Source organism: Manis pentadactyla, chromosome 2 (assembly GCF_030020395.1).
Source record: "Manis pentadactyla isolate mManPen7 chromosome 2, mManPen7.hap1, whole genome shotgun sequence".
NCBI lineage: Eukaryota > Metazoa > Chordata > Mammalia > Pholidota > Manidae > Manis > Manis pentadactyla.
The window spans coordinates 163,060,941-163,084,594 of NC_080020.1; the positions used below are offsets into that span (position 1 = coordinate 163,060,941).

The 23,654-nt window shown below is 40.1% G+C and overlaps 1 protein-coding gene across 1 annotated transcript in view; it reads right to left on the reverse strand.

Moving 5' to 3' along the window:
- The window catches only part of USP39 (ubiquitin specific peptidase 39), a 31,069-nt gene that overhangs the window by 531 nt on the left and 6,884 nt on the right, over nt 1–23,654 (reverse strand). The window contains exons 6-11 of the mRNA XM_057497539.1: nt 14,185–14,410; nt 12,833–12,910; nt 11,582–11,649; nt 10,845–11,063; nt 2,575–2,796; nt 759–845 (exon numbers count right to left, since the gene is read on the reverse strand). Coding sequence (XP_057353522.1) covers nt 759–845; nt 2,575–2,796; nt 10,845–11,063; nt 11,582–11,649; nt 12,833–12,910; nt 14,185–14,410 — 900 coding nt within the window. The remainder of the gene's footprint in view (nt 1–758; nt 846–2,574; nt 2,797–10,844; nt 11,064–11,581; nt 11,650–12,832; nt 12,911–14,184; nt 14,411–23,654) is intronic.

Consider the following 23,654-nt stretch of genomic DNA (forward strand, 5'->3'; position numbering starts at 1 on the left):
TTGCATTATTTGTGAAGTTTCCAGACACTTGTTTATAATCTTCCAGAAAATTCCTTCTCATTCAATTTTCACTTTTCTACCCATCTCCCTCTTTCATACTTCCCATTTCAAACTACCTTTCTAAAAAAGGGCCCACAGACAAGCCTACAATCTTAGACAAAATTGCTAAGAGTTATCTCTAGAATGAGAACAGTCTCCCCTCCTTTTTTTATAAAACTACAGCTTTTTCTTGGTCTCCGTGTTCCTTCTTCGCCAGGTCCTAGGGCGGCTGACAGAGAAGACGAGATACTCTGCTCCACTAGCTCTCAATCTGATGGAGAAGACAGTCACAATACGGGCGGTGGTGCTCCACAACTGTGCTACAAAGAAGACACGCAGGAGGCGCTGTGCGGGTCCCCGAGAGTGCTAGTGCTGCGCAGGGAACGGGAAAGCTTCTGCACCAGCCCAGCTGGCATCCTAATGATTCCAGGCTCTTTCTCCTTAAAGTCAGACCACACACCTCAGTAAAACTAACCTGGCCGTAAACATACCCTTCTTGTTCACTCAGAATCTTCCATGCTTCCCTGCTCTTCCCTTCTTGTCTGAAAGTCACTCCTGGACGTCCAGGCCATAGAGTCTGGCCCCATCTCACCCCTCAGTACGTAGCAATAGGCACACAGCCTAACTAAGACTTCAACTCAATCCCACTCTGTGCCTTCACACAACCCCATTCCTCTAGCGGGCCCCTCACCCCATCTACCCCGTGCTGACCAGCCCACCTGAATGTAAGCCTCTGATAGCGTGATCATCTGGGGAAGGATGTCAGTCACCTGGAGGTCTTGCAATTCATACCATTTGCCTGTCCCCTGTGAAAAGTATGAAGGGCTGGGTTAGTCTGTTTCCTAAAGCCAAAAGGGTGAAGAAGGAAGGGACCACAGCCCAAAGTCAGAAAAATCAGAATAGCCACAAGACCATCATCCAGCCAGAGTCATAAGAAAGAGGGTACATGAGCTCTGCTGAGTGTCATTCAATTTAAAGAGCTTTGGGGATGCTGATCTTGGCAAACTCAATTCCTGCCAAGGATTCCTTGAAGTACAATGGAGTCTCAAACACGGTACACCTTTCAAGAAAATTTAAGTGGACAATAAAGGGAAAAAAGAGGAAGCCCTCCATTTCTCATTTAAGATGTCTCCTTCCTGCTCAAGTGTCAGACTAGACACACTTACTTAAGAAGTGAGGTGTACACTTTTGAGAAAAACCTTTAAGTGAACCTTCCCACCCCCAGCCCAGAGAGCACAGCAAGTCAGTCAGACTTTCCACAGTACTAACCCATTTCCTTCAGTCTACAAACCCAGCAAACTCTACCTCACTTCATGCTTCCATAAACAAGGGGGAAAAGAGGTTTCCAGGTGATGGCAGGCCCCCTCTGGAGGCCCACCGGCCTTCTACACCCAAACTCCTAAGGAACGCTTAAGACAGGTACTACGGAATATAGACATTCCAGATGGCCCACTATTTCAGAACATACGACACATAACAAAAGCTCAGGATCACATAATCAAGTCCCTGTTCCTTGTTCCAGGACTGGTTAAGAACATGGTGAAACCAACTCTGAGTTCAAGTCTCAGTTCTACTGACTTAAGATAAAATACTCTAACTCTGAGCCTAGGTTTCCTCATTTGTAAAAAGATGGTATTAACACCTGTCTTGGAGATGTGTGTTAAGGATAAAAGTGAGACAAACATATATTATGCACGAGGCATTCTTTGTAGCACACAGTAAAGCATGTGATAAATAGATGCTAGTCATAATTAAACCGACAGTCCCAAAAGACTCATCAAATTAAAACAATCTGGGCTAATAATCTGTATGATACCAAATACATCTTAAGCATAAGTTTCATCCATTTTCAGGTTGAAACTAATTCACAAAATCTTTTAGCTGGAAGGGAACCTCTTTGACCACTCCTTCATCAACTTTAATTTCATACCAATCACAGTGTCTTATTAAATTGCAGATTCTGATTCAGAGGTTTGGGAGGGGCCTGAGATTCTGCATTTCTAACCAGTTCTCATGTGACATTGATGCTGTGGCTCCTAGGATTGCACTGTAGGTGCTAAAGCTCTAGTCTAGGACAGTGGTTCTCAGCTTTGGCTGCACACTGCAATTTCCTGGATAACTTCATGGCTTCACAATGCCTGGCCCCACCTCCAGAAAATCTACTGCAGTCTCTCAAATCTGACTGGCACTTAGGCCAGGTAATTCTTTGCTGCAGGGGCAGCCTGCACACTATAGGACATTTAGCAGCATCCCTAGCCTCTACTCCAGTTGAAAATCAACAGGCAGAAATTACATAGTTCAAATGTAGTTCGCCTGAAGTGGCTCCAGCATCGGGATTTTTACATCTCCCCAGGTGAGTCCAGTGTGAGGCCAAAACTGAGAACCGATGCCTTACACTAACTACTGACAGTCCTGCTATTTGCAGGATCCCAAAAGTCAAGGCAAAGAAGGGGCAAACTGCAGAGAGCTGCCCTCTGAAATGCCAAATAAACTCGTTTTTGCCCCTCTTTGCCATGAGAAGTCAGCACCACTCACATGATGAAGCACGTGGATCCGGTAGGAGCCCTCGGAGGGCTTGCCATCATGTACAATGTTGGCGATGAGGTCGTAGGTAGTGTCCTTGTGTACGGCTTGTACTTCCTCAGACAAATACTCTCTCAGATCCACATTCCTGGTGTTAATGAAAACAAAGTCAGAAGATGAGACAAAGGCTCTGAGGTTAGGGAAACTGTCCTGTATCACTGGAAAACAAAGTGGTTGAATGTTAATTTAGGATACTGGATCTAGGTAGGCTTGCAGGGCTATGGAAGTCCAGGCTGGTGAAAATTCACCTAATTTACCATAAAAATGAGTCAGACTAGGAGAGGGGCGGAAGATGGCGGCGTGAGTAGAGCAGGGGAAATCTCCTCCCAAAACAACATATATCTATGAAAATATAACAAAGACAACCCTTCCTAGAATAAAGACCAGAGGACACAGGACAATATCCAGACCACATCCGCACCTGAGAGAACCCAGCGCCTCGCGAAGGGGTTAAGATACAAGCCCCGGCCCGGCGGGAGCCGAGCGCCCCTCCCCCCAGCTCCCGGCAGGAGAAGAGCAGGCAGAGCAGGAGGGAGACGGAGCCCAGGACTGCCGAACACCCAGCCCCAGCCATCCGGGCCAGAGTGCAGGGCCCTTGATACTAGGAAAACAGGGCAGCAAGAACAGTGAGCGGGCACTGGAGGCCGGGTGTTGGAGGACATAAGAAAAGCGCGCGACCATTTTTTTTTTTTTTTGCTTTTTTGCTGTTTTGTTTTGGCGAGCGCTTTTTGGAAGTCTTAAAGGGATAGGGACCCCAATACTAGGGAAACAGGGCAGCAAGACCGGTGAGCAGAGGCCTGAGGCTGGCACCGGAGAATAAAGAAAAACGAGCGACCACCTTTTTTTTTAAACTAAAAAAAATTTTTTTTTTAATTTAAAAATTTTTTCTTTTTTTTTTTTTTTGGTGGTTGTTGTTTTGTTTTGGCGGGTGCTTTTTGGAAGTCTTAAAGGGGCAGGGTGGGTCACTTAATCCAGAGGTAGGGAATCTGGGGATCTCTGGGCACCCTAACCCCTGGGCTGCAGGGAGCAGGGAGGCCCCTTACGGAGATAAATAGCCTCCCAGCAGCTCCTGCTCCAACGCGACTCCACCATTTTGGAGTAGCTGCCCGAGCCAGGCCACGCCCACAGCAACAGCGGAGATTAACTCCATAGCAGCCGGGCAGGAAGCAGAAACCCTGTCTGCACGCAGCTGCGCAGCACAAGCCACTAGAGGTCGCTGTTCTCCCAGGAGAGGAGGGCCACAAACCAACAAGAAGGGAAGTTCTTCCAGCCGTCACTCATCCCAGCTCTGCAAACTATTCCTATCACCATGAAAAGGCAAAGCTATAGGCAGACAAAGATCACAGAGACAACACCAGAGAAGGAGACAGACCTAACCAGTCTTCCTGAAAAAGAATTCAAAATAAGAATCATAAACATGCTGACAGAGATGCAGAGAAATACGCAAGAGAAATGGGATGAAGTCCGGAGGGAGATCACAGATGCCAGAAAGGAGATCGCAGAAATGAAACAAACTCTGGAAGGGTTTATAAGCAGAATGGATAGGATGCAAGAGGCCATTGATGGAATTGAAACCAGAGAACAGGAACGCATAGAAGCTGACATAGAGAGATAAAAGGATCTCCAGGAATGAAACAATATTAAGAGAACTGTGTGACCAATCCAAAAGGAACAATATCCGTATTATAGGGGTCCCAGAAGAAGAAGAGAGAGGAAAAGAGATGGAAAGTATCTTAGAAGAAATAATTGCTGAAAACTTCCCCAAACTGGGGGAGGAAATAATCGAACAGACCACGGAAATACACAGAACCCCCAACAGAAAGGATCCAAGAAGGACAACACCAAGACACATAATAATTAAAATGGCAAAGATCAAGGACAAGGAAAGAGTTTTAAAGGCAGCTAGAGAGAAAAAGGTCACCTATAAAGGGAAACCCATCAGGCTAACATCAGATTTCTCAACAGAAACCCTACAGGCCAGAAGAGAATGGCATGATATATTTAATACAATGCAACAAAAGGGCCTTGAACCAAGGATACTGTATCCAGCACGACTATCATTCAAATATGACGGTGGGATTAAACAATTCCCAGACAAACAAAAGCTGAGGGAATTTGCTTCCCACAAACCACCTCTACAGAACATCTTACAGGGACTGCTCTAGATGGGAGCACTCCTAGAAAGAGCACAGCACAAAACACCCAACATATGAAGAATCGAGGAGGAGGAACAAGAAGGGAGAGAAGAAAAGAATCTCCAGACAGTGTATATAACAGCTCAATAAGCGAGCTAAGTTAGGCAGTGATACTAAAGAGGCTAACCTTGAACCTTTGGTAACCACGAATTTAAAGCCTGCAATGGCAATAAGTACATATCTTTCAATAGTCACCCTAAATGTTAATGGACTGAATGCACCAATCAAAAGACACAGAGTAACAGAATGGATAAAAAAGCAAGACCCATCTATATGCTGCTTACAAGAAACTCACCTCAAACCCAAAGACATGTACAGACTAAAAGTCAAGGGATGGAAAAACATATTTCAAGCAAACAACAGCGAGAAGAAAGCAGGGGTTGCAGTACTAATATCAGACAAAATAGACTTCAAAACAAAGAAAGTAACAAGAGATAAAGAAGGACACTATATAATGATAAAGGGCTCAGTCCAAAAAGAGGATATAACCATTCTAAATATATATGCACCCAACACAGGAGCACCAGCATATGTGAAACAAATACTAACAGAACTAAAGGGGGAAACAGACTGTAATGCATTCATTTTAGGAGACTTCAACACACCACTCACCCCAAAGGATAGATCCACTGGGCAGAAAATAAGTAAGGACACGGAGGCACTGAGCAACACAGTAGAGCAGATGGACCTAATAGACATCTATAGAACTCTACATCCAAAAGCAACAGGATATACATTCTTCTCAAGTGCACATGGAACATTCTCCAGAATAGACCACATACTAGCCCACAAAAAGAGCCTCAGTAAATTCCAAAATATTGAAATCTACCAACGAACTTTTCAGACCACAAAGGTATAAAACTAGAAATAAACTGTACAAAGAAAACAAAAAGGCTCACAAACACATGGAGGCTTAACAACATGCTCCTAAATAATCAATGGATCAACGAACAAATTAAAATAGAGATCAAGGAATATATGGAAACAAATGACAACAACAACACAAAGCCCCAACTTCTGTGGGACGCAGTGAAAGCAGTCTTAAGAGGAAAGTATATAGCGATCCAGGCACACTTGAGTAAGGAAGAACAATCCCAAATGAATAGTCTAACATCACAATTATTGAAACTGGAAAAATAAGAACAAATGAGGCCTAAAGTCAGCAGAAGGAGGGACATAATAAAGATCAGAGAAGAAATGAACAAAATTGAGAAGAATAAAACAATAGCAAAAATCAATGAAACCAAGAGCTGGTTCTTTGAGAAAATAAACAAAATAGATAAGCCTCTAGCCAAACTTATTAAGAGAAAAAGAGAGTCAACACACATCAACAGAATCAGAAATGAGAACGGAAAAATCACTACAGACTCCACAGAAATACAAAGAATTATTAAAGACTACTATGAAAACCTATATTCCAACAAGCTGGAAAACCTAGAAGAAATGGACAACTTCCTAGAAAAATACAACCTTCCAAGACTGACCCAGGAAGAAAAACAAAAGTTAAACAAACCAATTACGAGCAAAGAAATTGAAACGGTAATCAAAAAACTACCCAAGAACAAAGCCAACATCACCCTAATACCAAAACCAGGCAAAGACCCCACCAAAAAAGAAAATTACACACCAATATCCCTGATGAATGTAGATGCAAAAATACTCAATAAAATATTAGCAAACCGAATTCAAAAATATATCAAAAGGATCATACACCATGACCAAGTAGGATTCATCCCAGGGATGCAAGGATGGTACAACATTCGAAAATCCATCAACATCATCCACCACATCAACAAAAAGAAAGACAAAAACCACATGATCATCTCCATAGATGCTGAAAAAGCATTTGACAAAATTCAACATCCATTCATGATAAAAACTCTCAACAAAATGGGTATAGAGAGCAAGTACCTCAACATAATAAAGGCCATATATGATAAACCCACAGCCAACATTATACTGAACAGCGAGAAGCTGAAAGCTTTTCCTCTGAGATCGGGAACAAGACTGGGATGCCCACTTTCCCCACTGTTATTTAACATAGTACTGGAGGTCCTAGTCACGGCAATCAGACAAAACAAAGAAATACAAGGAATCCAGAATGGTAAAGAAGAAGTTAAACTGTCACTATTTGCAGATGACATGATATTGTACATAAAAAACCCTAAAGACTCGACTCCAAAACTACTAAACTGTTATCGGAATACAGCAAAGTTGCAGGATACAAAATTAACACACAGAAATATGTGGCTTTCCTATATACTAACAATGAACCAATAGAATGAGAAATCAGGAAAATAATTCCATTCACAATTGCATCAAAAAGAATAAAATACCTAGGAATAAACCTAACCAAAGAAGTGAAAGACCTATACCCTGAAAACTACAAGTCACTCTTAAGAGAAATTAAAGGGGACACTAACAGATGGAAACTCATCCCATGCTCATGGCTAGGAAGAATTAATATCATCAAAATGGCCATCCTGACCAAAGCAATATACAGATTTGATGCAATCCCTATGAAACTACCAGCAACATTCTTCAATGAACTGGAACAAATAATTCAAAAATTCATATGGAAACACCAAAGACCCCGAATAGCCAAAGCAATCCTGAGAAAGAAGAATAAAGTAGGGGGGATCTCACTCTCCAACTTCAAGCTCTACTACAAAGCCATAGTAATCAAGACAATTTGGTACTGGCACAAGAACAGAGCCACAGACCAGTGGAACAGACTAGAGACTCCAGACATTAATCCAAACATATATGGTCAATTGATAGTTGATAAAGGAGCCATGGACATACAATGGCGAAATGACAGTCTCTTCAACAGATGGTGCTGGCAAAACTGGACAGCTACATGTAGTAGAATGAAACTGGACCATTGTCTAACCCCATACACAAAAGGAAACTCAAAATGGATCAAAGACCTGAATGTGAGTCATGAAACCATAAAACTCTTAGAAAAAAACATAGGCAAAAACCTCTTAGACATAAACATGAGTGACCTCTTCTTGAACATATCTCCCCGGACAAGGAAAACAACAGCAAAAATGAACAAGTGGGATTATATTAAACTGAAAAGCTTCTGTACAGCAAAAGCACCATCAATAGAACAAAAAGGTACCCTACAGTATTTTTATTTGTAAATGACAGATCTGATAAAGGCTTGACGTCCAAAATATATAAAGAGCTCACCCACCTCAACAAACAAAAAGCAAAAAATCCAATTAAAAAATGGGCAGAGGAACTGAACAGACAGTCCTCCAAAAAGGAAATACAGATGGCCAACAGACACATGAAAAGATGCTCCACATCGCTAATTATCAGAGAAATGCAAATTAAAACCACAATGAGATATCACCTCACACCAGTAAGGATGGCTACCATCCAAGACAGACAACAACAAATGTTGACGAGGTTGTGGAGAAAGGGGAACCCTCCTACACTGCTGGTGGGAATGTAAATTAGTTCAACCATTGTGGAAAGCAGTATGGAGGTTCCTCAAAATGCTCAAGATAGACTTACCATTTGACCCAGGAATTCCACTCCTAGGAATTTACCCTAAGAACGCAGCACTCAAGTTTGAAAAAGACAGATGCACCCCTATGTTTATCGCAGAACTATTTACAATAGCCAAGAATTGGAAGCAACCTAAGTGTCCATCAGTAGATGAATGGATAAAGATGTGGTACATATACACAACGGAATATTACTCAGCCATAAGAAGAAAACAAATCCTACCATTTGCAACAACATGGATGGAGCTAGACGGTATTATGCTCAGTGAAATAAGCCAAGCGGAGAAAGAGAAATACCAAAGATTTCACTCATCTGTGGAGTATAAGAACAAAGGAAAAACTGAAGGAACAAAACAGCAGCAGAATCACAGAACCCAAGAATGGACTAACAGGTACCAACGGGAAAGGGACTGGGGAGGATGGGTGGGTAGGGAGGGATAAGGGGGGGGAAGAAGAAAGGGGGTATTATGATTAGCATGCATAATGGGGGGGTGGGAGAAAGGGGAGGGCTGTACAACACAGAGAAGACAAGTAGTGATTCTACAACATTTTGCTATGCTGATGGACAGTGACTGTAAAGGGGTTTGTGGGGGGACCTGGTATAGGGGAGAGCCTAGTAAACGTAATATTCTTCATGTAATTGTAGATTAATGATAACAGAAAAAAAAAAAAAGAAAGAAAGAAAAGGGGATTACTCCCTGATAGGATAAAACTTACTGTAAATCAACGATTAATGCATGCTTTAAATATCCTTAATTTTGAACATTTAAAGGGTGTCAGATGATCAGCTATGGAAGTACATTTTTCTGATAATATTCCTTTCTCTTAAAAAAAAAAAAAAAAAAGCAGTTCCTGTGTGGTAATCTCCAATAAGTTCTTCACAGTGATATAAAGGGCATATCAAAGTGTGGACAAAGGGTTTGTTTGTATTTATACAGAGGATCAAAGCCTAATTTGGCTACCCAGAAAACGAATTAAGATACGATATGAAGAAGAACTTCCAACATCAACATTCTCTGGAACAGTCATTCCAGAAGATGATCATCAAAAAACATCAACAAAGATCCTGGCCCTGTTGCAGTTGTAGCTGCAGTCATCCCACCAGTTTCTGGACTTGCCATTGGAATGAAGGAGGAGATATCTAAGCTGGCCTGTGCATACAGTAAAACAACAAATTTGACTGGATCTATACTGTCGGAACTCAACCAAGAATTAGGAGAAGTGCAAGTTGCAGCGCTCCAAAATCTTGCGACTACAGACTATCTACTGTTAAAAGAACATATGGGATGTGAACAGTTCCCAGGAATGTGTTGTTTTAATTTGTCTGATTTTTCTCAAACTATTCAAATTCAGTTAGACAATATCCATCATATCACTGATAAGTTTTCACAAATGCCTAGGGTGCCTAACTGGTTTTCTTGGTTTCACTGGAGATGGCTGGTAATTGTAGGCCTGCTTTGGTTATGTAGCTGTTAATATTATGTTAATGTGTGTGCGCAATTTAATTAGTAGTTTAAAACCTATACACGCTTATGTTACTCTACAAGAAGATATGTCAAAGAAATAATCAATCTTCCCATGTTTTCTTCCGTCTGCTACTTCTATAGCTTTTCTTCTTCCTACCTAATTACAACCCTTAAGTAGAATTCGTGCCTCATAACAAAATTACCAAGTATCATAATTCTTCCAAGTGGTTAAGATACCTCAAGACGAATGCTGGGCATAAAAGCCACAGGACATAAATCTGCAAAGAAGTAAAAAGCTAACCGTTTCAAACAATATTGCTTCTCTCTCACTTACCAACTTTACATTTCCCTGTATGGCCCTGGAAGATGACTGGTTAGCCAGAGACAGGTAAGATTCCTCAAGGGAGGAACAACTTAAGACAGGCACAGTCGCAGGGGGGCCATCAGGTGAGAAATTGGGGATCAACAGAGGTGAGGCTTAGAACCTCACCCCCCCTGTTTTGAGAGAAATCTTCTGCATCCGTGGATGTTTTGCTGCCCTTGTCTAGCTTGGATTAATACTTAGCTATAGGCACACACCTGATCATCTACATTTGCCCTCTTACAGCACTAAATTATGTTTTCTACCTTTATCTTGCATCTACCTACCACTTCAGCATTTTATTAAAAAATAATAATAATAGTAATAATAATAGAGAAATGTGGGATTCACATATAAATCAAGTATAAAAATCAAATGAATATTCATATTTGACCTGATTGTTTATAGTTCCTGATGCGTGATCAAAACCGAAAGTTTCTGTGATGACTGCCCTTGCACTCTTCACCATGTAAGAACTTATTCACTATGTAAGAATTTGTTCGTTATACTTCAGAAGATTGGAGACTGTTGAGAATTAGGCTTGGGGTTGATTAATGATTGTGCATTGAGTCCCCTATACAGAATTTTATTGTTGTTAACAACCACTTGATCAATAAATATGAGAGATGCCCTCTCAAAAAAAAAAAAAAGAATATGAAAAAATCAAGTGGAAAAGGGGTATCAGCAAGGTGGGTGTGCAAATGGATACCTTCTCAGTGATGCCATTGAACTTGGCCAGGATGTTGAAGAGTGGCACCTGGGGGATAATGAGCTGCTCCTTCTCATCTTTGTAGAGGGGGGCGGTGGGAAGGTCCAGCGTCAGGTACATAAAGGTGGACTCCACCATTGTCTCCTGGTACTCGTCATTATGGAGCAGCTGCTCTTTTTCTTCTGCTGGCTAGAAATAGGTGAGAAGAAAAAGGAGGGAAGGAATGTGAACAGCATGGAGACCACCACAGATGGAAAGAAAGGTTATTTTGTTACATTTACATTTACTTCATTTTATACTGAAGTAAGTGAAGAGGGGAGGCGAAGAGAATGGGCAGTTTCATGTGCAGTAGCACCACCTGGTTCGATTAATGCAAGAACTAATGAGCTTCCATCTTCAGAGAGATTTTAGTTAAATACCAGACTTTTTAATAAGCTTTTAGACAATCTAGAAAGTTATCTGAGCTTTCTGAAAAAACATGCCAGCACCACCCAGTGGCCATACAACTTAAACCAGCAGACTATATCCAACCAGACTCCCAAACAGGCACACTGGTTACCACAGGGACCTGAGGGCACTGAGGCAGGTGTTTGGCAGAACCTCTTCCTGGAGCCAGAGGCCTTACCAGTTCTCTAGGCATCGCTTTGTCAACCTAAATCCCTTCAGGCAATATAAATCAGTCCAAGATCCAGGATCGACCCACTCACCAGATCAGGATGAGGAAGCTTTTTAGTGAAGATCCTCATGGACCCCTGGAAAACGTCAGTCACAATAGCTATACAAACAGAAATCAAAATACAAATTCTGTTAGTTTAGAAAGCATTTCCAAAATATTGTCCTGTTAAATTTCCAAAATAAACCAGCATCTTCCAGCATAAGACCCAAAGCTCTCACTAAACACAGAAGTAACTTTCTAACATATACACCATAGTACCTTTACAATTATCTGTTTAAGTAATTTATGCGTGTCTTCTCCAAAGATGCCCTTGACCCTCCAGCCCAAGGTCTGGCCCACAAGAGAAAAATTAGTGCATTTGCAATGAATGAATGACTTACAGAGCTTGTAGATTTATGAATCACAAAAAATTCACATGGAGAAGAAGACACATCCAAAAACTTCCCATAACTACATTCTACCTGCAAGGGGAGACAACATCCACCCTGTCTCCCTTGGTTGGATATAAAGAAAATACAGACTACAGGACAGAACAGAGCAGAAAGCACAGCAGTGTTCTAGAATCCTGATAGTACATGAGTTAGAGAATTCTAAGGGTACACACAGGCTGAAGACACCTGGTGGGATGGGGTAGGGCCATCTAGCAGAAAGAGCACCACACGACAATTCCACATCAAGAAACATCAACACCATCAGAACACAGAAAGAAGGAAACTGCATTATGTCTACAAAATTATTCACCTAGCACAGCAGTCTCTTAAGCTACCAGTTATTTTTGGCATTTGTAAAAAACGTCTAACTCCTACTCAGCCAACATGGAAGCTAAGGGGCACAGGGACTCAAAGTCTGACCATCTGTATAGAGGCCAGCCTCATTTCTCCAAGAATAGACTCAGGGTGAGGAACCAGCTTTCGGTCTGCTTTACCATTCAACTTATAAGCCATGCAAACCGCCCACTGAGCCTCCCCCACACCTAGTCTCACTTTGCCAGGGTGTCAGCAGTTGACAACATGCTGCACAAGCCATCAGTCTAACACTTGGTGGGGATTTCCAGAGCACAGGAATATACATTTCCACTTACTAAAAATGCCCCTGGATATAAACATTTCCTAAAGAAGAAAAATGCAGAGGAGCTTACTAAAGAACAAAATTAGCCCATGTGCACACAGATACTATCCTAACATGAAATGACAGTCAAGGAGAAAAGGATGGCAAACTGCAAAGTGTTTTTAAAATAAAGCAAACAAATAAAAGTTCCTTTTTACAAAATAACAAGACTTACTCTTCTTTTTCTTCTTTGTGCCCCCCAGAGCTGAGTGTAGAGCATTCAGAAACCAGGACAAAAAGTCGACTCCATCCCCTGGAAAAGAAGGAAGAGTGGGACATGTCAAAGCTGGAGGCAGTTATAATAACCCAAACTATACCTCAGTTGGCATGACTCCACATTCCTGGTTTTCCTCCTTGCCCTCAGGCAATGCCACCCCATTCCCTGGACATCCTCCTCTACCTGATCATTAAATGCTGGCATTCCTCAAGGTCAAATTCTTAGTCTTTCCTCTCTCCCCAGCTCTCTGATCCAACTAGGACATCTGATTTCCATCACTAATCAATTATCCATCAAAAGTCAATTTTGATTACCCATCAAAAGCCATTACTGAACTTCCCCCTAAATCACTCCTCAGCCAGAACAATGTTTATAAAACAAATCTGATGTCACACCTTTGCTTAAGAGACTTCACTGACTCCCCCACTGTTTCCAAGCTCCTTATACTGGCATATAAACCCAAAAATCTGATCCCTTCCTCCCAACTGCCACCTCAGCTCTAATCACTGTCCCCGGGAATCCAAGGGTCAAGTTACCTGCAGTCTTCTACTGTGCCAGGCACCTCCATGCTTCTGTTCACAGTGTCCTGTCTAGCTGGAATGCCCCCCCCAACCTGTCTCCCCATCTGCCTAAAACTCAGGTGTCTTTTCCTCCAACTCTGACCCCATCCCACCTACCACATGTACGATTGGGGATCCTTGATCCATTCTCCCTACCAGAGCACACTTGGTTTCCTATCATAGTTATCTAATCACCTTTTTATATAACTATTTTCCCCACAAGAATGAGGAGCTCCTGAAAGAGAAAAATTATCTTTCTTATCCCTGTAGCTCTAAAACCTACTAAAAGCAGTATGAATGGTGAATAAATGGACGTGGATGCCAGATGATACTGCATAAGATCCAGGTACTAAGCGCTACAGTGTCCACTTTACTTACATGGCAATAAGTAATTGGGTAGAGGGATGAAAACAGTTGAAACAGTTCATCAGAATATCCTAGTCTGCAACATGACAAAATGAGAAGCAAAGGTGGCAGGTGCTTAAAGCAGTCAGTGCCTTTCCCAGCCACTGATTTTCCTGAGCCATATAGTTCAGTTTACCAAGGAAGACACACTTTCTATCCAGCTGCAATCTCCTGGGACTGAGCAAGGCAGGTGGATGAAAGAAAAAAAGGAACCTCACCACACAATCTACTGAGTAGACACTCACTCTGGCTACCATAAGGCTCACTGCCAAGTGGAAGTAAATTTGTTCATCAAGTAAGTTTTGGTGCCCTAAAGTCAGAAAACATGAATAACTCATTCCTTACCTTGCTTGGTGATTTGAAAAGTCTTCTTGCTGCAAAGGACAACAGCCTGAAGCATCTCATGGGGAGAAACATGTGCCTTGAAATTTCGAGGATTCCAGAGCTTTCTCATCAGCTCTCCAAAACGCTGGACCAACAAGAACATGATATCCCCTGGAGGACGCTTGATGTTCTTATAATTGTCTTCTTCCAAGAAATAGTTCCGGAGAGGAGGAACATTAGAAAGAGCCTGGAAGTCAAACACTCCAATTAATTCAAAGTCCCTTTCTGCAGCACCCCTGGGAGCCACGCTCTTCCAAGGAAAGCTCTTCTAATAGAGCCATGCCTGTGATGGCCTTAAGGAGTCAGAAGCAAACACTAGTTTTACAGAGCTCACATTACAGAAACATCCTTCATATTCAGTTTCATACAAAGTCCAGTTCTGTAAACACTTTGATGTGGATATGACAAAGGAGATAAAAAAAAGAGGCATTCAAATCCACTGACCAACTTATTTAAAAATCCTTTGTTTGATAAGGCCTGTGACGATGTTTGGATGTATAAGGAACTGAAGGCTAGAAATCCAAACACTCCTTCCTCATCATTCATTGGTCTGGGGCACAGATAACTACTTAAGAGACAACAGTTTCCCCATCTCTCAATTGTACATTAATATGAAAATCACCTTGATAAAATTTGGTGTTTTCCCCAAATGTGGTATTAATAAAACCATGCAACCATATTAAAAATGAATGTACTCTGTTATGATAGAAAACAGTCAAAAGGTTTTAAGAGAACGAAAATAAATTTTACCTCTTTAGGCATCCAAGTAAAAACAAGCCATGTTAGTTCAGGGAGGAATACATGCTCGTTAGTGTGAGCTACAAACCTAGGAAGGAGACCACAGAACAGACCTAAATAATGTGCAGTCTCCTTAATGGGTTCATAAATCCACACCAGTGCTGTGCGTACTGGAGCATTCCTTTGGCAAAGTACTCCACTTAAAAGAGGACAGAAAGGTTCTACTAAATACAATACACCCAGGCACCTCTGGGGAAGGCAATTCAGGATATAGAGAGCACCATTACCACAGAGGTGAAGAGGAAAGCCCTTACAAGCTTAGCTCAGCTAAAGAAACAAGGCCATCCTGCTTAGAGAATAATTACTAAACAAAGAGAGTTACTTTCAAAAGGAGAAGAGTGTGGACAAAGTTTACCCTAATTCTCAATTATTCTCACTGAAGAAAGAGGTTGCTCTCTGGCTTCAGCAACAATACAAACAGTAGGTATCCTTGAAGAGAAATTTAGCCTCCTGATGAGTACTTGGTCCATTCAATTCCATTTTAGTGAAAATATCACAAAAGATTTGCTCATCTACTTAATAAAAGAGCATCCTATGGGAAATAAAACACATCACGAAGTCAAGACTAACTGCCCCAACAATGTTCAAATCCCATCTGTCCATCCTGTAACAGTCTTCACAAAGCCATAGAGGCTACAAGAGGAACAGTCTGCAAAGTCTCTCTCTTCCTAAGAATTTGACCTTTCCAGGGACGTGGCATGACATGAGTGGGAGACACCAAAACTATACTTTCAGATATACTTTTAGATATACTTTTATAATTTCTTACCCATTTGTGAAAAAATACCATAAACAAAGTTTAAAGGTCAAATAAGACCTAGGAAGAATTGCAACACATACAACAGAAAAAGGATAATATGAAAGATGGCGGAATACAAAGGCAAGATGGAAACCTCCTCCCAAAAACACAGAGGACAACACAGCAAATATAACAAGACCTGAAAACAACCTGAAGACTGCAGAACAGACCCCCTGCACCTGAGGAAGGAGAGACGACCACAACAGAGAAGGGTGAGACAGCAACACCGAGATTGAGCGGAACCCAAGCCCTCCCCCAACACAAGCCTAAAGAAAGAGAAATGGAGAGGGGAGGAGGTAGGAGTCCAGGAGTGCTGCACACCTGGCCCTGGAGATCTGCTCTGGAAGCACAAGCCCACATTACATTGGTTCCGGTGATAATCAGAGCTGGACACCAGGGGCAGGCAGAACCCTCTGGGAGGCTGAGACTCCCCCACAGAGTGGAGGGCAGGCGTGCTCCTCCAGTTCTGAGACCCAAAGCAGAAGCGGCAGTTTGAAAGACTTGCCAGCAGTGGGAGGGGTACCAGAGGGGTGAGGGTTGGACCGAACATTCTCCTGAGGAGAAGGGCAGGTGGAGGATACCTCCCTAGCCCTTCCTCGGCCCAACAATCGGGAACTCCTGGAAGCTCCAGACACTCCATCCCTTGCTAGCAACACAGCCTCAAGGAACCTCCCTGTGCAGACACTGCCAGGAACCAACCCACTTGGCCCAGGAGCATCAAACTTTGCTGCCTGGCAGGCTGAGTGAGACTCTCCCAGATTCCTTGGCTCCATTTTAGCCCAACTGGGGAGGTGCCTGCAGAAGCCAGTCCCAAGAGCTCCTTCTTCCCTGCAGGTCTCCAAACCCAGTGCTGCGAGTCCAGCCAGAGCATAGCCACACACTGGTCCACCCACCCTGTTAACTCTGCAGCCCCACTATTGCTACAGATGAGGCAGAGGATGACCCACCCATAATGAGTTCAACAGATTCCTGAGCTGATCACAAAGGCAGCAGCTCAGGCAAACTGCCCACCCAGACTTAGACCACTACAGAAGCCAGACAGAAAGGTGCCCCACCCATGGCACACCAACAGCTGGGGGCCCCGATAAACAGAACCAGGCACTAGAGAGTAAACAATCTTGAGCTTCTGGGCACCACAGCACACCTTCTTCATAAAGCTATTATTTTTTAGACCAGAGAGCATAGCAGACATCTAATACAAAGGATGAAACAGAATCCCTGACAAAATGAGCAGGCAGAGGAATTTGATCCAATCAAAACTACAAGACAGAACCCTGGAAAGAGGGCTAAATGAAACAGAGATCACCAATCTTCTTGATAAAGATTTCAAAATAAGTGACATAAACATGCTCACGGATTTACAGGAACGTATTCAAGATCTCAAGGAGGACTTCAACAAAGAGATAGAAAACCTGAAAAACAGCCACTCAGAGCTGAAGAATACAGTATCTGAAATGAAACATACACTGGAGGGATTTAAATGTAAATTAGATCATGTGGAGCAGATGGTAAATGAAATAGAAATCAGAGAACAGGAAAACAAAGAAGCTGAGGAACAGAGAGAAAAAAGATCTCTAGGAACAAAATAATGATAAGAGCTACATAACCAATCCAAACGAAACAATATTTGCATAATAGAGGTACCTGAAGGAGAAGAGAAAGACAAAGGGATAGAAAGTCTCTTTAAGGAAATAATTATTGAAAACTTCCCCAATCTGGGGAAGGAAATAGACACTCAGGTCATGGAAGCACAGAGGTCCCCTAACAAAAGGAACCCCAGCAAGAAAACACCAAAACATACAATAATTAAAATGGCAAAGATCAAGGACAAGGACAGAGTGTTGAACACAGCCGGAGAGAGAGAAAAGATTACTTATAAAGGGAATCCCATCAAGCTATCAGCAGACTTCTCAACAGAAACTCTTCAGGCCAGAAGGGAGTGGCATGATATATTTAATGCACTGAAACAGAAGGTCCTCCAACCAAGAATTCTCTATCCAGCAGGAGTTTATCATTTAAATTTGAAGCAGGGATTAAACAATTTCCAGATAAACAAAAGTTGAAGGAATTTGCTACCACTAAGCCAGTCCTACATGATATGTTAAACAGATTGCTGTAGATGGAAATGACCCTATGGCTAAATAGCTTTCACCAGTGAAAATAAACCCACAGTAAAGCTGGTAAACCAACTAATTACCAAACAAGTACAAAATTAAAACAAAAGAAGCAAAATCAACTATACACAAAATCAGTTAAGGGATACACAGAAAGTGCAGATTACAATATCTAATACAAAAAATGTGGGGGAGGAAGAAGAAGAAGGGAAAAAAAGTACCTTTAGATTGTGTTTGAAATAGAGTAATCAGCAATTTAAGATAGACTATTATACAGTAAAGAGGCTATCCTTGAACCTTTGATAACCACAAAACCAAAGCCTACAATAAATACACACACACAAAAATAAATTGTTAAAAAGAGAAATCCAATTACAACACTAAAGAAAACCATCAGTAACAAAAGAATATAAAAGAGTTAGAAAGGAACAGAGAGGAGATATTTAAAAACAGCAGAAACAATTAATAAAATGGCAGTAAGTACCTATCTATCAATAATCACCTTAAATGTAAATGGACTGAACTCACCAATCAAAAGACACAGAGTAGCAGAATGGATAAAAAAACAAGACCCATCTATATGCTGCCTACAAAAGACTCATTTCAGACCCAAAGACATACACAGAATAAAAGTGGAGGAATGGAAAAAGGTATTCCATGCAAATAATATGGAGAGAAATGCAGGAGTAGCAGTACTTCTATAAGACAAAATTGATTTCGAAACAAAGAAAGCTAACAAGAGACAAGAAGGACATCACATAATAAAAAACGTATCAGTCCAAAAAGAGGACATAACCATTATGAATATCTATGCACCCAACATAGGAGCACCTAAATATGTAAAACAAATACTAACCGAATTAAGGAAGAAATAGATTGCAACACATTCATTTCAGAAGACTCTAACATGCCACTCACATCAATAGACAGATGAATCAGACAGAAAATAAATAAGGAAACAGAGGCACTGAACAATCCATTAGATCAAGTGGACTTAACAGATATCTACAGAAAACTCCAGGAAAAAGCAGCAGGATACACATTTTTCCCAAGTGCACATGGAATGTTCTCCAGAATGGATCACATACTAGGCCCAGAGAAGAGCCTCAATAAATTTTAAAAGATTGAAATTGTATCAAGCACCTTCTCAGGCCATAGTGGTATGAAACTAGAAATAAATTACATACAAAAAAACAAAAAGACTTACAAATATATGGAGGCTAAACAATATGCTTTTAAATTATCAACAGATCAATGAACAAATTAAAACAGAAATCAAGCAATACATGGAAAACAAATGAAAACAAAAACACAACAGTGCTTACCTCAATAAACAAGAACAATCCCAAATAAACAGTTTAAAATCAAAATTAAAGAAACTGGAAAAGGAAGAACAAATGAAACCTAAAGTCAGTAGGCAGAGGGACCTAATAAAGATTAGAGCAGAAATAAATAAGTAGAGAAGAATAAAACAATAGAAAAAAATCAGTGAGACCAGGAGCTGGTTCTTTCAGAAAATAAAAAATTAGATAAACCACTAGCTAGACTTATCAAGAAAAAAAGAATGTACACACATAAACAGAATCAGAAATGAAGACAAAATAATCACAACAGATAATGCAGAAATACAAAGAATTATTAGAGAATGATATGAAAAATTATATGCCAAAAAATTGGATAACTTAGAAGAAATGGACAACTTCCTAGAAAAATACAACCTTCCAAGACTGACCAAGGAAGAAACAGAAAATCTGAACAGACCAACTACCAGCAATGAAGTCAAACTGGTAATCAAAAAACTCCCCCAAAACAAAACTCCAGGTCCAGACAGCTTCACAGCCAAATTCTACCAAGATTTAAAGAAGAGCTAGTACCTATCTTTCTTAAAGCATCCCAAAAAGCAGAAGAGGGAATACTTCCAAACTCATTCTATGAGGCCAGCATTATTCTAATACCAAAACCAAAGACACCACACACAAAAAAATTACAGACCAATATCCCTGATGAACACAGACGCAAAAATCTCCAACAAAATATTAGCAAACCAAATCCAAAAATACATGAAAAAGATCATCCATCATTACCACATGGGATTTACTCCAGGGATGCAAGGATGATATGGTATTTGTAAACCCATCAATATCATATACCACATTAACAAAAAGAATAAAAACTGCTTATCATCTCAATAGATGCTGAAAAAGCATTCAACAAAATTCAATATCCATTCATGTTAAAAACTCTCAACAAAATGGGTACAGAGGGTATGCACCTCAACATAATAAAGGCCACATACGACAAACCCACAGCCAACATCATACTTAATAGCGAAAAGCTGTGAAAGCTTTTTCTCTAAGATCAGGAACCAAACAAGGATGCCCACTCTCCCCACTTTTATTCAACATAGTACTGGAGGTCCTAGCCACGGCATTCAGACAACATAAAGAGATAAAAGGCATCCAGATTGGTAAGGAAGAAGTTAAACTCACCATTTGCAGATGACATGATATTATACATAGAAAACCCTACAGAATACACCAAAAAACTACTAGAACTAATAACTGAATTCAGCAAAGTTGCAGGATACAAAATTAATACACAGAAATCTGTTGCATTCCTATACACTAACAATGAACTAGCAGGAAGAGAAATCAGTAAAACAACTCCATTTACAATTGCATCAAAAAACATAAAATACCTAACCAAGGAGGTAAAAGACCTATACTCTGAAAACTACAAGATATTCAAGAAATCAAAGACAACACCAAAAAATGGAGATCTATCCCATGCTCATGGATAGGAAGAATTAATATTGTCAAAATGGCCATCCTGCCTAAAGCAATCTACAGATTCAATGCAATCCCTACCAAAATACCATCAGCATTCTTCAATGAAGAACAAACAGTTCTAAAATTCATATGGAACCACAAAAAACCCCAAACAACCAAAGTAATCCTGAGAAAGAACAAAGCTGGGGGGATTATGCTCCCTGACTTCGAGCTGTACTACAAAGCCATAGTAATCAAAAACCAATTTGGTACTGGTATAAGAACAGAACAATAGATCAATGAAACAGAATAGAGAGCCCAGATACAAACCCACACATATGTGGTCAATTAATATATGATAAAGGAGCCACGGATATACAATGGGGAAAAGACAGCCTCTTCAACAACTGCTGTTGGCAAAACTGGACAGCAACATGTAAGAGAATAAAACTGGATTATTGTCTAACTCCATATATGAAAGTAAACTCGAAATGGATCAAAGACCAGAATATAAGTCATGAAACCATAAAACTCTTAGAAAAAAAAAATTAGCAAAAATCTCTTGAATATATAACATGAGCAACTTCTTCCTGAACACATCTCCTTGGGCAAGGGAAACAAAATAAAAAATGAACAAGTGGGACTACCTCAAACTAAAAAGCTTCTGTACAGCAAAGGACACCATCAGCAGAACAAAAAGGCATCCTATAGTAAGGGAGAATAGATTTGTAAATGACTCATCTGATAAGGGATTAACATCCAAAATATATTAAGAACCCATGCACCATAACACCCTAAAAACAAATAACCCCATCAAAAAATGGGTGGAAGTCCTGAACAGACATTTCTCCAAAGAAGAAATACAAATGGCTAACAGGCACAAGAAAAGATGCTCCCATCACTAATCATCAGGAAAACGCAAATTAAAACCACAATGAACAGACATTTCTCCAAAGAAGAAATACAAATGGCTAACAGGCACAAGAAAAGATGCTCCCATCACTAATCATCAGGAAAATGCAAATTAAAACCACAATGAGGTATCACCTCATACCAGTTAGAATAGCCACTATTCAAAAGATAAGAAACAACAATGCTGGTGAGGGTGCAGCAAAATAGGAACCCTCCTATACTGTCGGTGGAACTTGCAAATTGGTGCAACTGCTGTAAAAAGCAGTGTGGATGTTCCTTAAAAAACTAAATATAGAAATACCATTTGACCCAGTAATTCCACTCATAAGAATTTACCTGAAGTAAACAAAATCCCTGATTCAAAGATATATGCACCCCTATGTTTATCACTGCACCGTTTGCAATAGCCAAGATATGGAAGCAACCTAAGTGTCCATCAATAGACGAATGGATGAAGAAGACGTGGTATATAAACACAATAGAATATTATTCAGCCATAAAAAGAAAATAAATCCTGCCATTTGCAATAACATAGATGGATCCAGAGGGTAGTATATGCAGTGAAAAAAGCCAGGTGAGAAAGACAAATACCGTATGATTTCATTTATTTGTGGAGTATAAAAACAAAGCAAAAGCAAAACGGAAGGAACAAAACAGCATTAGACTCATAGACACTGAGAAGTGACTAGTGGTTACCAAGGGGGAAGGGGACTGTTGAACCACTGTGATGTACATTTGATAAAATTTTGAAAAAAAAAAAAAAAAAAGACTAGTATTTCATATATATATATATGTATATATATATATATATATATACATATATATATATATCTGTATTATGTACAATAAAGCTCAGTAAAATGAACCACCAATCAAAAAATGAGCACATAAGGCCTAACAATACATGAAAAAATATGTTATCAACTTCAGAAGCAAATAAAAAAAGGTAGATTAAAATGGAAATACCAATCAAAATGCAAAAATATTTTTTCAATGGTAGCAATGACGGTGCAAGATGAAGGACACTCTTTTATGTTGCTGGTGGGTTTGTAAGTTGCTACAAATTCACTACAGCCTAGAATCTAGACACTCGATGCACTAATACAAGAGGAGATGGGTAAATAAATTATAATTCATCAACAAAATGGATTAAAATACAATCATTAAGGATGTTGCACAAGAATATTTATGGATTTCATGATATACTTTTAAGATATATATAAAGATACATATATATGCCATATTACTTTATATAAAATATTAAAAATTATTGTATTTTTAAAGTTCAAAAAAGAAATACAACAAAATGTAACAATGACACAAAAAGTACAAGACTATGTAGAAGGACACTCCCAGTAACACTGGTTAACAGAAAAAAATAAATGTGAAACAAATTAAATTTTATCTGTCAATTGGGGAATAGCAAAATAACTCATGATATTGCCACATGACAGAATATTATGCACATATATATGTATGTGTTTGGAAAAAATTCTGGAGATCTATATACTGTTAACCACCCAGGATGGGGAGCTACGGAAAGAAAGGAATGAGGTTTTCCCTTTACACTTTTTACATCTCCCCCAACAGTAAGTGTTTATAATTCTTTTTTAATCACTTTTTTTAGTGAGCAGGATTATTATTTTTCTTATGCTTACCAACATTTTCCAATTTTTCTACACAATGCACAAATAAATACTAATAACTTTTTAAGAAACAAAACTTAATTGCAAATAAGACAACTTTACCTGCTTTTCCCACTTCAGGGCTTAAGCATGGGGCCAAGACCAAGACATCGAATAGCCGGCACAATGAATAGGTGCACCATTAAAAAAAAAAGCATCACCTATATTATGTGTTTCTTATTTGTTATTGTCAGGCCACACACCGATCCTATCCCTTTTTCCCACAGAGATCCTCACCCTTCACCAGCAGCCCCTTGAGCAGACATAAGAATGTTCTGCCTTGTATAGAACAAATACTCAAGTATAGTTCTCAATAACACTTGGTACACAGGGACCATCTGACTGCACCATACCA